The sequence below is a fragment of the Lepidochelys olivacea genome (genome assembly GCF_965140295.1).
Source record: "Lepidochelys olivacea isolate rLepOli2 genome assembly, chromosome: 20".
Lineage (NCBI taxonomy): Eukaryota > Metazoa > Chordata > Testudines > Cheloniidae > Lepidochelys > Lepidochelys olivacea.
The window spans coordinates 4,623,429-4,638,191 of NC_140430.1; the positions used below are offsets into that span (position 1 = coordinate 4,623,429).

The 14,763-nt window shown below is 46.1% G+C and overlaps 1 protein-coding gene across 1 annotated transcript in view; it reads right to left on the reverse strand.

Annotated features, from left to right (window-relative positions):
- Positions 1–14,763, reverse strand: part of GALNT6 (polypeptide N-acetylgalactosaminyltransferase 6) — a 43,597-nt gene that overhangs the window by 15,485 nt on the left and 13,349 nt on the right. Inside the window, exons 2-5 of the mRNA XM_084610075.1 lie at positions 13,565–14,144; positions 8,449–8,621; positions 2,182–2,331; positions 493–727 (exon numbers count right to left, since the gene is read on the reverse strand). Coding sequence (XP_084466201.1) covers positions 493–727; positions 2,182–2,331; positions 8,449–8,621; positions 13,565–14,052 — 1,046 coding nt within the window. The 5' untranslated portion in view covers positions 14,053–14,144. The remainder of the gene's footprint in view (positions 1–492; positions 728–2,181; positions 2,332–8,448; positions 8,622–13,564; positions 14,145–14,763) is intronic.

Consider the following 14,763-nt stretch of genomic DNA (forward strand, 5'->3'; position numbering starts at 1 on the left):
ACATAGAATTATTCTAGTATTTGTTAACTACACCCTTAGACTGACAAGTAGGACCAAGCACTCCTTTCCATGACTGCCTATTGCTAGGGTGACCAGGTGTCCTGTTTTTAAAGGGACAGTCCTGTTTTGGGGGACTTTCTTATATAGGCGCCTCTTACCCCCCACCCCGTCCTGTTTTTTTTTTTACAGTTGCTATCTGGTCACCCTAGCTATTGCGTGCGGTACTGTATCATGTACCCACAAAGAAAAATAGCGTGTTAGCATAACACCCAGAAGCTCCAGTCACGGACAGGGCCTCGTTGTGTCAGGCGCTGTATAAACACAGAATAAAAGTCCTTGCCCGGAGGAGTTTACAGACTAAGACAAGAGACAACAGACGGCTGCTGACAGACGGGGGAGCATATCGAACCAGTGAGACAATATTGGCCAGCACGATAAGCAGTGGTCTCAGAAGACAGCAATATACCACAGGCATATTCATTTTGCACTTACTTGATAGGGGAGGTCTCATCTTTTCTTCTCTGCTTCTCCTTAGGAGGAATGGCCTCCCACCCAAAGGTCAAACTCCAGTCAAAATTTCCCCGACTGTGTTGCTTCCCATATTGGATTGGCTTGGAAAACTCAAAGGTATTCAGGTCGATGGTGGTGATGTCTGGACTCACCACGGCCGTGGGTTCCTCTGCAATCCGGGATAAGAGAGGCTCCAGCCAGCCATGGAAACACTCGCCTAAGAAGCAGCGAGGAAGAGGACCATAAAGGTGGGATTTCATCATTACTGGTTAGATTGCAAGCTCTTAAGGCAGGCCCCGTCTCTCCCTATGGTCCCAGATTCAACGAAAGAATGAAGCATGAGCTTAATAGGAATGGCCTACGGTGTTTACCTAGCTCTCGACACAATGTCTCCGTATTTCTGGTGGGGCATCTAGACACCAACGTAATACAAATGATGAATGAAATCTTCTGGTGAGACCTGTCTCACCCTGGTTGGAGAGAAATAAGATTCTCAAGCCTCTTAAGAAGGGGGCAGAAAACAGCCAGAACACACTGTATTTTCAGGAAAATGCTGTCATTTCACGGTGGTCCATATATAGCTAGCCTTATGTGTAGAGAACAGCACTTTACGCTGCAAGAAATCCCATTCAAATACAATTGACAAAAAGGGTTCACGTAGGAACAGCTTTTGGTTTCGGCTTGCATTGCAACTGACTGGCTGTCTTGCAGAATAAAGCACTGCTCAGTCTGCGTGAGGCCCTGTGAGACTATCGATTATCTACAGGAAAACAGGCAAAAACAATCAACCCCCCCCTGCCCGAGTAACCCAGGCCGCTCCAAACACAAATGCCTTGTTACAAGGAGAAAAGAAAAAACCCAGAAAAAACACAAACCTCCAGTTTTGATGTAAGTAACTATCCAACTGGCATGACCGAAAACAGGGCTGGATTTAGGGACAGGTGATCCAGGCGGTCGCCTGGTGCTGGGCTTGGGGTTCTGTTTTTCTTGTTAGTGACAAAGGGGAAAATAGAATGTTTGAAGTAAGATGTTTCAGGTATTCTGTATGTGCACCTTCGTACAACCTTCCAGACTTTGAGAACTACATTTTCCTTGAACCTCCTAAAATGTCAGCCACGCCCGTGCGCCTATATAAGGGGCAGGGTGTCGCCAGTCAGTGAGATACAGAACGAAGGGAAGTGAAGCAAGAGCCCAGCTGTGATATTGCGAACTTTGTTTTATTGTGTAATTGTGAAAGCGTACCTGTGTTTTAAAACGCGGAGAGAGTGTCAGTAGCGACGAATAATGGACATATTTAATGAGATGCCAGAGGTATCAACTGAACCCCTATCTATGCAACACGCTTCTTTTCCCATACTCAACATGGGATGTTTGATGACTTTCTAAGACTGCGGAACTGAAACGAGCCACAAATACGATAAAAAAATAAGGCATTCAAAAGTTTAACAAACGGGGGAGGGGAGCACGTGCCAAAGATGCTCCTTGCCTGGTGTGCAATTTGGGCTCGGGCTGGGCCTGACTGAAAAGAACCAAAAAGTGGGGGGAATGTAAGTTGCACGGTTTCTTTCTAGGAAAGAAATGTAATTTCTAAGTAACATTTTCAAAAGCAGCTAAAACCCACACCTGGGGTCCTGAAGCTGACTCAAGGCAGAAAGGCCCAGCTATACTTACAGTGAGCATCCAGGAAAGTAAGCACCTCTCCGCTCGCGACACCAGCGCCGAGTAGTCGTGCTGTTATTAACCCTTTCCTCTCCTGCTGCCGCACAACTCTCACGATCTGCAGCTGCTTCACGTAGAGATCCAGTTGGTCTTTTAAATAGTCTGAAAGGGAGAGTTTATCGCAAGCACGGAAAGTGAGCAGGGGTCATAATTCAGAAGGTCTGCAGATCTCAAAGCACTTTGCAAAGGCAGCAAGTGATATACGCAGAACACACTGTGGGATTGACGCATACAGCACTTGCATCAACACAACCTGAAGCTCTGAAAACCCCAAAATACGTATTAATTGACCAGGCTGATCCTAGATCTGAGCCTCACAGAGAGGACTAAATCCATGACAAATGCCAACTTCTTAAAAGTTGGTTTCCCCCACAGCTGAGACTCTCTTTCCCACTTCCTCAGGAAGAAAAAAAAAAAAAAAAGAATTAAATCTTTTCTGCAGAGCTCACTGACCAGACAATTTCCTTGATTTTCTCCCACCTCCCCACTAAGATTCATGACTAGCTTGAGACTAAACATGGGGAAAAAAAGACATTCCTCCACCAAAAAAGGATTTTTTATTTGTTAAAATGAAAGCGGGCCTTGCAATGAAATGCACTCTGCAATCTGAACTATGGAGCTCTTCCTGCAGCTATAATCTCTCCAGCTTTCTCCCATCAAAGAGATTAGTCTGGGACTCAACAATACAACTAAAAAATTCTCTTGACCTGTAGTTAAAACTTCATCATGACCAAGCAGATTGGGGATGGGAGGAGTGTGACTTGCTTAGAGAACAGGCTCAGGTTCAGAGTCGAGTGCACAAAAGAGAAAGAATTAGGTTTTTCCCTCCAGCCAGATGCTACCATGACACAAAAGGCACCAGAGGATGAGCTCAGCAAAGAAAAGGAAAGGGATTAAGGAGAAAGAGGAACGTTGTGAAATATCTTGGCTTACTCGGTGAGAGGCAGGTCTAAGAAATGCAGGTGCACAAAGCTACTCTCATCCCCAACAGAAAGAAAGAAGAAAGAAAGAAAGAAAGATCAGGTCACCCAAGCCTCTTCAACATGCAGCCAGGAAACATTCCCCAATTAACATTTCAGGGGATAATATCTACCTTAGATATTAACATGGCCTCCATCCCTGAAGAATCTGGATACCTCATAACCTTTAATGTATTTAATTATCCCAGTATAACAACAATGCCTGTCTTTTATATAGTGTTTTTCATCAGGAGATCTCAAATGGCGTTGCAATTGGTAATGTATTTATTCTCCCACACCTGTGTGAGGCAAGGCAGTGCTGTTAGCCTCAGTTCCCTATCTGTACAATAGGGATAAGGAACTTGCCCAAGGTCACACAAGGCAGCCTATGACAGAGGAGGGAATTGAACCCAGGTATCCTAGAATCTCAGACTAGAGACCTTACTGCTGGATCATCTTCCGTAATGATTGCGGAAAGGAAATGATTAGATCGAATCTAGGCATTTGCAGAGTGAAAATGGAATCTCAGATCCAGTCACATTATGGAACAAAGCAGGGAATTACACTCTTCCAGCAACTCTAACGTCTGACCTTGGCACATTGGCTCCCCCAAGGACATTCAAGCTCACGTGAACGGCGACAAGAGAGTCTGCTGCTGCGAGGCTAGACAGGAAGTGGTGAAGCACCGTTTGCTCTTCTGTAAATGTCAGAGCAAAGCAGCTGTGGGAAAGGCACTCAAGTTACTGGTTACGACCAAGTCCACAGCTCCAGGGCCTGGGCCACAACAGGAAACGGTGGCAGAACAGAAAGCACAATCCACGTTCAAGCAGGTTTTGCAAAGTTTGTTGGCCTGCCGGTCAGGATTCCTTCTCCAGCTTTTGTGGCCAGCTGGGAGAGTCACTTCCCTGCTCTGCGCCTTTTTGTTTCTCCTCCAGTCCTTTCACTTGACTATTTAGACTAAGCTCTATGGGGCAGGGCCTTTTTCACGGTTTGTACAGCACCTAGTGCCATGGGGAAGCCGCTTGATGCTCCTGTAATAAATAACAATCGCTGCTAAAATGCAGGAAGCTAACCCAGCTGGTAAAAACCATCCGCAACAGAATTAGGCTGTAAAGTGGGTGATGCAGTTGGGGGTGGGGTGGGGGAAATGTAGTCCTACTTGGTGCTGAAAGAAAATAAAGCCTTCGCCATCCTATCAACATCCTTTTCCCCAGGATAAAAAGACACCAGCACAATAGAGGCCATTGAGCTAGCAAGGCGACTGGATAGCACATAAAAACTGCACACGAGACATGATATTTCACAGGACAGTCTACAGCGCTCTTTTAAACAGGCTGGGTGGTGAGCGGGAAATGAGATCCACTGATAAAGAGGAGTTGGAAGCTTTATAACCAAGTGCTAAAGTGTCAAATGCCAGGTCTGTCTTTAGGGAGATCCAGTTTTTCACCCATTAAATTAAGAGCGTAGAGAGGTCATTGGAGGCTGGAAACATCTCTGGATTAGCAGGGGACATGCATCAGCCAACTGACTTGATTTTGTTTGCATTGTCAGCACGAGGGGTCCATTACTGGTGCATGGAGGAACACTTCCCTGAAGAGTGTAACAACAAAAAGAGCATCCCATGTCGCAAAATTTAAATTTCTTCTGAGCACCGAGTGGGAATCACCACACATGGTACATACCTGTCCTCTCGCCAAACTTTTTAACCAGCCTGCCTGCTGGTGGACATGGGGGTGGTAATGTTCAGCTAGGACACTGGACAGAGTCATCCAGTAGACCTAGGTTCTATTTCTGGCCCTGCCATGGGTGATTCACTTCCTACCTCAGTTTCCCCACTCACCCTTTGTTTTATGCTTTTAGACGAGAAGCTCTTCGGGGAAGGGTCTGTGTCTTACCATGGATCTAGCTACACTGCAATCAGAGGTGTGATTGCAGCATGCGTATCCATACTTGTGCTAGCTTTAATTTAGCGCTCTTGGTACCAACGGCAGCGAATGGCCGCAGTCACATCCCCACATGCACAGGGTCTGTCTACACAGCATTTAGCATAGTGGGGCTTGGAGCTTCTAGGTCCTACCGTAATACAAATGAAAACAATGCAATAAAGCCACCCCACAGACAGAGTAAAGCAAATCATAATATAAACTTCACCTCCTCTCTATCTATGCCCACATGGTGTTCATATAAACACAGATCCGCAAACTAAGGACCCCTCGGCCCTATATGATGCTCAAAAGGGAGTTAGGGTTGTCACCTGTCTGGGTTTTATGCCGACAGTCCTGTTTTTGGCTTCTGTGTCTGGGTGCCATTTAGGGTTGCCAGGTGCCTGTTTTTTAAACTGGAAAGTCCAGTCGAAAAGGGGACCTGGCAGCGTCTGGTCAGATGTACTGACTGGACACCAAAAGTCCGGTTACCACGGGGCTGTGTCATTAATCCACCTCGCTCAGCTGGGCCCAGCTCCTACCTGCAGTAGCTCCTGGCCCAGCCTGGGAGATGAGGGAGCCCAGCCAGGGGTGGGGAGGGAAGTAGAGATGATCCAGTGAGCGAGGGGGGAAAAGAGAGGAGCAAGTGATGGGGCAGTGCCTCTTAGAAGAGGCGGAGCAAGGGGCAGGGCCTCAGGGATCCAGTTACTAGCAATTAGAAAGGTGGCAACCCTCGCTTCCACACTGGCTTTGCACTGTGTGGAGGTCTCTGTGGCTGCCCATTCACATGCAGCAAACTGAAGATATTTGTTTATCCTCACCCCCACCACTTGGTCAAAGCTTGATCTTCTCCGAGATCTAAGCTGCAGGCAGATCTGATGCTGAACCACGTGATTAGTTTGCCTTGGTTGCAACTACTCTAGATCACTAAATGGCAGCTTGCCTTGCAAGTGAGTAATTGCCAAGGATGGAAAGCATAATGTGTTCTGTTTACAGGATGTGGGAGGGGTTCCCAGGTTGTTACTTGCAGACAGGTATGTGCAGAGACCAGATTTAAAAACAAAACAAAACAAAAACAAAAACAAACAAACCCAGAATTCAGTGCAACCAAGGGGAAGAATCAAGGAATTCGCCACATATACAAAGGGGATCATCTGAATGTTACCAACTCTTTGGAATTGCACCTCCCCTGCATGTGGAAATTGAAAGCGGCATTTAACCTAAAATAAGGCCTGGTCAGGATTTCTAGGCCAAAAATAGGACCTTCACTCCCTAGCCCCCACCTCCACAATCATAGGTAGGAACCTGTGACTCATTTCACCTGCCCAAAAGAAAAATGAAGTTTGCAAGTCTCCTTTCCAGGGAGCGTTACATAGCCTAGCTCATTTGCCAATTGCTGAGCAGACTTCATCAGTGGAATATGCCATCCATAATTAACCCAGCATTCCACAGACATTTGGGAACTAAGCTTCCTTTGAGGAAAGTGGAACTAACCCCCTTCAAAATCTGGCACTTCTTGTTAAAGGCCCAAAATAGACAGTCAGAATAGATTCTGTAGCTCTTCCGAATAGAATACTTCCTCTCCTTTCACGCTTTGGCGAGCAGCAAAACACTTAACAGCGTTGATATTTCAAGTATCACCCAAGTCCGCACCTGCTGAAGCGAATGGGGCAGTTCACACGTCTGAGTTATTGTTTCAGGCTCTCTGCAATCTCAGGCAGATGCTACTGCGTCTGTTACAGATGGGTTAAGTTAGGTTGTAATAAAGCCCTGAAAACAGCTACAGAAAAAAAATTAAAGGGCCGAGATTGGAGAACAATCGGGAGGCCTGCCCCCTCAGGGATGCATGCCTTAATGAGGCTTGCTGTGCATGCATGTTGCAGTAACAAGCAGAACAGGACCCCCAGGGACAGTGGGAAGCAGCTCTTCTGGGGTAGCCTTATTGGAAGCTTTCCCTGGCTGAACCACTAGGAACTCCTGCACTCTTGTTTTAGCTGAGTCCCCTCTGGTGGGCTGGGTCTTGTCTGGGAATCAACTCTTTGCAGCCCAGCTTGGAAAAAAGCTGGCACCTTGGGAACAATTTTGTTGCTGCTGGGTGGAAATGAGCTCACTATTATTGGAGTCATCTCTCACCATTTCTTTAATACCGTCAGCTGCATGCGCGGAGGTTTTTTCCCCCCTTTTTGCTGGCCAATCAAAAATTCCAGCCTCACCGCCCCGAGGGAACGTCCTTGTAGTTTAATGGGAATTATTTGCAATTGTGCTGGAAGGCTTTTAGGGACAGAGCTCTCTTTGGCCCTTTGATGACCAGTTTCACTTGAGTTTGGTGCAATAGATGGTGCTGTATGGTTACGTTTCCTTGAGTACCCTACTGCAGGTGGACTTGTCTCATTTTCACACCCAGCTGTGCATCACAGAAGCTGAAAGAGAAGCCACTTGAGACTAACTAGAGGCCAGCCTCAGAGATTAGAGCTCTTAATGTAACTTGGAATCAGGCCCATAAAGTAAATCCCTTTTTGGGCAGCTATGGCTTTTAAGTGGGTGCAAAACAGCCTGGCTAAGAGCGTCCTTTGCACAGGCAGCTTCTCTAGCCAATAGAGCTAATAAGAGCTCTACACCAATGCTGCTGCCAGCCCCAGTATAGGGGCACATGTACAGTGCATGCACCAGGGCTATTCTATATGCTCTACTTCCCAGGGCTGCTCTAGCTTACACCAGGAAATGGGTTGGCTCCCGCACAGTCCTGGAATAAAGGGAGTTTTCCCCCATGCCAATCCTATTTAAGCCCTGCTCCACATGCAGGAAAAGTAACTGAGAAACCAGGCCCCAGCCTTCCAGTGGGAGAGAAGGGGCCTTTTAGCAGCCAGGGATCTAAGAGATTGCTGTGTAGAATCATAGAATATCAGGATTGGAAGGGACCTCAGGAGGTCATCTGGTCCAACCCCCTGCTCAAAGCAGGACCAATCCCCAATTTTTGCCCCCGATCCGTAAATGGCCCCCTCAAGGATTGAACTTACAACCCTGGGTTTAGCAGGCCAGTGCTCAGGAAGGAGGTTTCATAGACAGAGCACTGCACTGAGACTCCAGAGACCTGGTTTCAATACTGGGCTCAGACACAGATTGTGCGCGTGACCTTGGGCAAGTTACTTAATCTATTCTGCGCCCCAGTGCCATCTCTCAGAGGGCTACTGCAAGGGTTAAATCCTTTAATGTCCATGAGATATGGTGATGAGGTACCTAAATTACAATGGTATTGGGTTGAGGGAGCAGGAGACCCCCAGAGACTCTTCCCATTTCAGACTCTGCTTCCCTCAACTAGTTCCAAGGCCCTAACTCACCATCTGTGCTGGCGTCGTCCACCAAAATGATCTCCTTTAGTAAGATGGCAGGGGAGGAGTGCATGACGCTATACACAGTGCGGAGCAAGGTGGACCAGGCCTCGTTATGAAACACGATGATGACACTGGTGGTGGGCAACAGCGGGCAGCGTTTGAACTTCTGATCAATGCACCTACGAGAGAAATTGAGCCTAGTTAGTGAGTGCGTTTGTAATGCCCTGGCTGCTCTTGGCTTAGTCGCTCTCCAGAGCCTGGACCTCATAGCTTTATGGGTCTGCTACTGTCTACAAGCTCGCAGGCCTGACCTTTTAGCTCAAGCAGCCTGTGTGGTTAGATTCAGAGGACCCAGACAGAGCTGGGCAGGTTTTCCTGTCCTGCAAAGATTCAAGAGTTCAAAAAAGTTCTCCTTCTACAACCGGAGAAAACAGAGACCTTTTGCGAAGTTTCTCAAAAGATGAGACCTGCCTCAGGACTGCCCAGTGGTTAGCGCTCCCCTGGGATATGGGACAACCAGGTTCATATCACTGTTCTAAACCAGGCAAAGCAGGGATCCATGTTCCCGCAGGCCCAAGTCCCTGATTCAGGGCAGGGATTTGAAGCTAGGTCTCCCAAACCCTAGCAGGGTGCCCGAACCAAAGGGTCATCAAGATGGATGCATTTCTGGAAAAAAAAAAAAAAAAAAAAAAAAAAGGGGTGTCAATGCATTGGCATTTTCTGACGAAAAATCGTTTAGTCAAAGAGATTCCCAACCAATTCTATTCCCGCACTCACTCCCGGCAGCGGACCCAGTCAGGACATCTTCACATGCATATTTGCAATGCATAATCCAACATGGGTGATGCTCCCTGGTGGCAAGTTGAACATCTCCTGATATTTCTTTTCCGAGATGTTTAATCCCCAATGTTCAGAGACAACATCCAGCCCTCATCACGCCTTATACTTAGATTGCCAAGCTTTTGGGGACAGAAACCATGAGTGGGGCTCCCAGGAATGACTGCAATGCAAGTAATTAATAGAAGGGCATCTTTTCTCATTAATGTGCAAGGCCACTAAGCAGCCACAACGGGAGTTGAGCTCTGAAAACGTGTGTGTGTGTGTGTGTAACAGGTGCAGTGGGAGGAGAAGCTTGCACTGAAGAATCACTCCGGACTGAAAGGGGACCTCATTTTTCAGTGGTTCACTCAATTCACAGCTTCTCCAACACAACCAACCAGAGGGGAAGGTTCAGTGACAAACATGGTGGCGGTTTTTGCCAAACAGACAGAGACTCCTTCCCTTCCTGTAGGCCGTCTTATAGCCATCCCATTTCATTTGTATCTGCTCTCAACGTGGGCTTGGCTCTATATCCTGTTTCCAACCCCGCTCCTCCAGTGGGAAAGGTTTACAAACCCCCTTAACAATCACTGTGAAGTGTGTTAATGTGTTTACACCAGGTTCCTAAAGCAGTTAAACAGCCAGGCTGCAACCTCCAAGGTTTAAGCTTTGCCAAAGTGCCCATCCTCCATGCCCTCTGTTACTTTAGCTTTGGAGCACCTCTGTCTTTTAGTCTGTTTAGCCTGCCAACACTCCACTGTACAGATTGGAACTGAGGTACAGACATACTAAGTGACTTGCCCAAGGTCACACAGGAAGTCTCTGACAAAGAAGGGACTAGAACCCAGCTCTCCTGAGTCCTAGGCTAGTGCCCTCACCACCCCTCCTGCCACATGTCTAGTGCTTTTGGGTGCCTCAGAGAAAACCTTTTAAAGTGGCCTGATTTTCTGATAGCAAGTGCTCAACATTGTTTGAAGGGGGGTGGGAAGAATCTGGTCCCTTTAAGGTACCACTTCAGGTATCCCAAAGATACTATACATCTGAAAATCTTTCACTGTTCAGTCAATACAATGCATATGTAAATAGTATACATATGAGAATATGTAAATAGAATTGTACTCTTTTTAGAATAAGAAAATAGTTAGCTCCTAGCTACAGCCAGTTCAATATCCATGACATTTGGGATAGGCTGCTCTTAAGGATGGCACCAAAACAAGTCTTGAAATACTTTGGGCCTAGCGTGGGGAAAAAAAACCCCAAAAAACCAAAAACCCAACCCCCTCTTTTGATTCAACTGCATACGAGCCCTGTTCTGAACTTTCTGGAGGGCGTGTGAACAGCCCTCTTACATCCTACATACTTCAGCTGCACATCAAAAGGGGAAGCGTTCCACATGGCAGATCAGGCTCTGCGTCGGCCTTGAAATCAAACAATGACGGCCCCTTCCAGCTGAGCAGCAGAGCCAATTTCTCTAGCTAGCCGATTTATGTTTCGGTTCTGGAGTGCTTTTCACATTCATTTAAATTGGTTTATTCCTTTTCGGTTGACTGAATACCGTTCCTGTGCTTTTCCCTTCCAGAACTCAGCGACCTTCCATTGTCATAGCCACACCTGCTAGGCAAAGATAATTACCTGCTGGGAAACACAGTCTGCAAACCGGGTCTGGGCTTCGAACCACTATTCAAAGCTGTTTTCTTGGATGCCCTCCCTATAAAGCCTTTCCTAACCCACCTCCCGGCAATGGGGCAGGCTGAAATCTCAGAGTGCCTGGCTTGAGACCACAGGAAGGTCAAGCCAAGTCTGGCACATTTGACTCCTTTAGCCATAGCAGGAAGGTAGGGGGCTGTTCCACTCAGCTAAGAAAGAAAAATTAGGGCAGGGCTTCCTAGGAATAAAGGGAAAAATCGATCAAAGCCAAGGGCAGTCTGAGAACAGGGAATTAAATGTTTTTGAAGTAGGCAGACTTCTTTTTCTTTAATGGGAGGTCTATATCTGCACTGGGAGACTTATGTTGGCTGGTTTTTAACAAAGGGCAGCAGGAGGAAGGAGACAGAAGAGGAGGGTGGAAGGAAAGAATTAGTGCCCTAGGCTTTCACTTTAAGTCTGCTGTAGGGAGATTTCTTGTGATCTCCCTTTGTCCCAATGGCGTCTACTAATCAGAGCTGGTAGTCAAACTATGGCCACAGTCTCTCAGTATTCCCTGGATGTTGGCAACTTCTCTTGGGGCTCTGAATGCTGTACCCATAAGACCAGAATCATTGATGTGGTCTACAATGGTTCCAACAATGACCTGGTGCAGACAAAGATCCTGGTGAAGAACTGCATCGTTCTCATTGACAGTACCCCATACCGCAGTGGTATGAAGCCCACTATGCCTTGCCCCTTGGACGCAAGAAGGGTGCTAAACTGACTCCTGAAGAGGAGGAAATCTTAAACAAGAAGTGTTCAAAGATGATCCAGACGAAATATGACAAGCAGAAGAACAACGCCAAGATCAGCAGCAAGCCTGGAGGAGCAATTCCAGCAGGGAAAGCTGCTTGCTTGCCTCGCCTCCAGACCTGGACAGTGTGGCCGAGCAGACGGCTATACTCTGGAAGGCAAGGAACTAGAATTCTACCTGAGGAAGATCAAGGCCTGGAAAGGCAAATGAATGTATGATACACAACTAAAAGACCGAATAAAAACCCCAGAGTCTTGTTATAAAGAAAACCCCTCCATAAAACTCAGTCAAGCAATCATGTGGATAGGGACTATTTCATATCAGTAACTGGCCAGTCCTAGATAAGGCAGTTAGCTAAATCAGCGTTCTCCCTGACTTTAATCCTTGTCGGGCATAGACCTAGTCTACGCTGCAAAAGTTGCACTGGGGTAACAAATGGAAAAAAGAAAAAAAGACCAATCTAGATATACTAGTGCAAGCCACTTATATAGAAGCACTTAAACTGATTTAAACCTAGATTAAACCGCTTTCGATTCATTCAAATTCAGGTACAATTGATTTAGTTGCACAAGTGTAACTTCTGTAATCGAGACAGGCCCCTGGAAATCTCTCACACACCTGGCTCTACCCACATATACCAAGCCGGACTGGTGCCTACGGGCTGAACTCTGCCCTCCAGTGTGTGTGCGCACAACTGCCACAGGTCAATGGGAGGATGCTGGATGTCTCAGAGTGTGGAACTCAGTTGCAGATCTGGGAGTTGCAATGACTCTGCATCTAGGGGAGTTTGTTTGAGTAACTAAATTCACCTGATGCACAATAGAACTTTTCTGAAGCAATGCCATGAGTTAGGGCGTGTGTCCATTCAGAACCTCATCTACCCTGGCCAATATTTACGGCTTGCAGTAGCAACTTTAGCATTCAAATGAGCGGTAGAGATGCAGCTGTCTGTGAAAGGAACGGCGCAAGTTCTATATACATTGGTTGAACATAAAAAAACTCCTTTTCAGAAAAACATTTTGGTGGCGTTTGTGATTATCTAAGAAGGAAGGGAATGCCAGGCTACACCTAAAATCAAAACTGAAACGCAAATGAAATGTCAATGAGACTCAAACTAGCTGCCCGGACCCTGTAATAGCTACAGTAAAAACCCTAGCGATGGCCTAAGAAAGGAAAGATGCTAGATAAAGCGTGAGTTTTCTGAAGCTTAGAGAACTTAAAAAAAACCCTATTGTGTCACTGCTGTAATGCAGAGAACACTCAGACTGCAGAGATGGGGGTGAGATTTTTTAATGCAGTCCACACATCTTCCATGCTCTTAAATTGGAAGATGTGAGGTTAATTCCTCTGGCTTGCTTTGAAAAAAGAAACCTAAACTATAACTCTCTCTTGCCTTGCACTCGTGTCATCATTTACACCTGGGCGAAATGGGTGTAACATTTTTCACATTCATTGTGCATAAATATAAATGATAAAATGCAAGGCAGCGAAGAATCAGGCTCTGGAGAGGATAGCCATCAGAAAGACTTCCCCTCTCCACTGGATCTAGAGCTGGTCTCCATCAGTTGAAACCAGTGCAACTTTCAGGTGTTACTTTAAAGCGATTTAGTTAAGCAGGTGCAAAGGGCCACATGGCCATTCTTATTTTAGTTTAACTTAAATCAGTTAGGAACAGATTAATGATGAACCCAAATTAAAGTTTACATGGGTTTAAAAAGCAGATTTAAGTTATATTGGTGCAGCTTGTGTGTGTAGATGTGGCCTCAGTCCAAGACTTGGTTTACAGATCCCATCTCTCCTGCGGTACTGATTTTTGTGCTGCTTTTTACAGCAGGCATAAGAGGAGGAAAGGGGAGTTCTTACTCTGGAGGTCGGCTGTCAGGTCCCAACGCCCTTTGGAGAGAGATCTGGTCGCTGGCAAAGGCATTAAAGCAGTGTTTCTCATAGCCGCGCTCCTTCTCCTTGGTCTCCTGCTGTGTCCACTGGTCCTTTTTAAAAGCTTTGCCCTCAGCTCCTGGGCTGTTGGGGTCTTGGGACGGTCGTTCCATCAGTGGTTTCAGTTCAGCTGGGGTATAGTAGCCTGGAAGGCAGGACTTGCTGCTCTGCAAAGGCACCTCTTGCTGAGCCGGAGCCCGGATCTGTAGCTTTGGCATCGAGTCGCGAATGTTATTTACTGCCCCCATCATCATGTCAATTACTTGGTCTTTCTTCTCGACAATGTTTTTCAGCCAGGGCTCCTCGGTGTGGTCCCCATTCCCAACATCCTTCTGTATTATGAAGAGGAAGATCACAAAGACCACACCCACCAAAGCCAGCTTCAATGGGCCATAATTTCGCCGGAATAACCTCATCTTCAGGGATGTTTCCAAAGTCCCCACTAAGTTAGAGTTATGTGCATTTCAGGGTCTTACGTTCTTTGGCTATTCCATGGCCTTTTCCAAACCTGGGGGAAAACAAAGAAATATGTATGAACTCTATTACTATAAACTCATGATCACCTCACTAACATGCCACTGATAAAGAACCTAGCAGATGGAATTTATTCTTGGTACAATGTGAATAGATCATTTCATTTGAGATGTAAGAGAGAAGCCATGACCCCTTCGAATTGTTGTGATCCACTGGCAGTGTGTGTGTGTGGGGTAGTCATTGGGGGAACAGGGCCTTCCATTTCCTGGGAAATTCTACTAATTTTCAAATGTGTTTTCATTCCCAATCAGAACAAAACCATGAATTTAGAAATTTCCAGCCAAATGAAATTTGGGGGGACAAAAGAGCTTCAGGTCAATTGAAATATTTTGCTTCAACTTTGACTTTTGGAAAAGTGATATTGTAATTTAGAACATAACATACATTTTGAAATGAAAAGTAGTTTTAAAGTAAAAAATCAAAATGTTATCAAAATGCTTTGTTTTGATTTTTTTTTTAAAACCACACAAAATCAACATGTTCTCACAGAATGTTTCGCTTTTCACTAATTGGCATTTTCCAAATGGGAAAATGTTCTGTTGCAAAACATTCAGTCAGCTCTAGTGTCGAATATTAGTTCCAATATCTTGGAC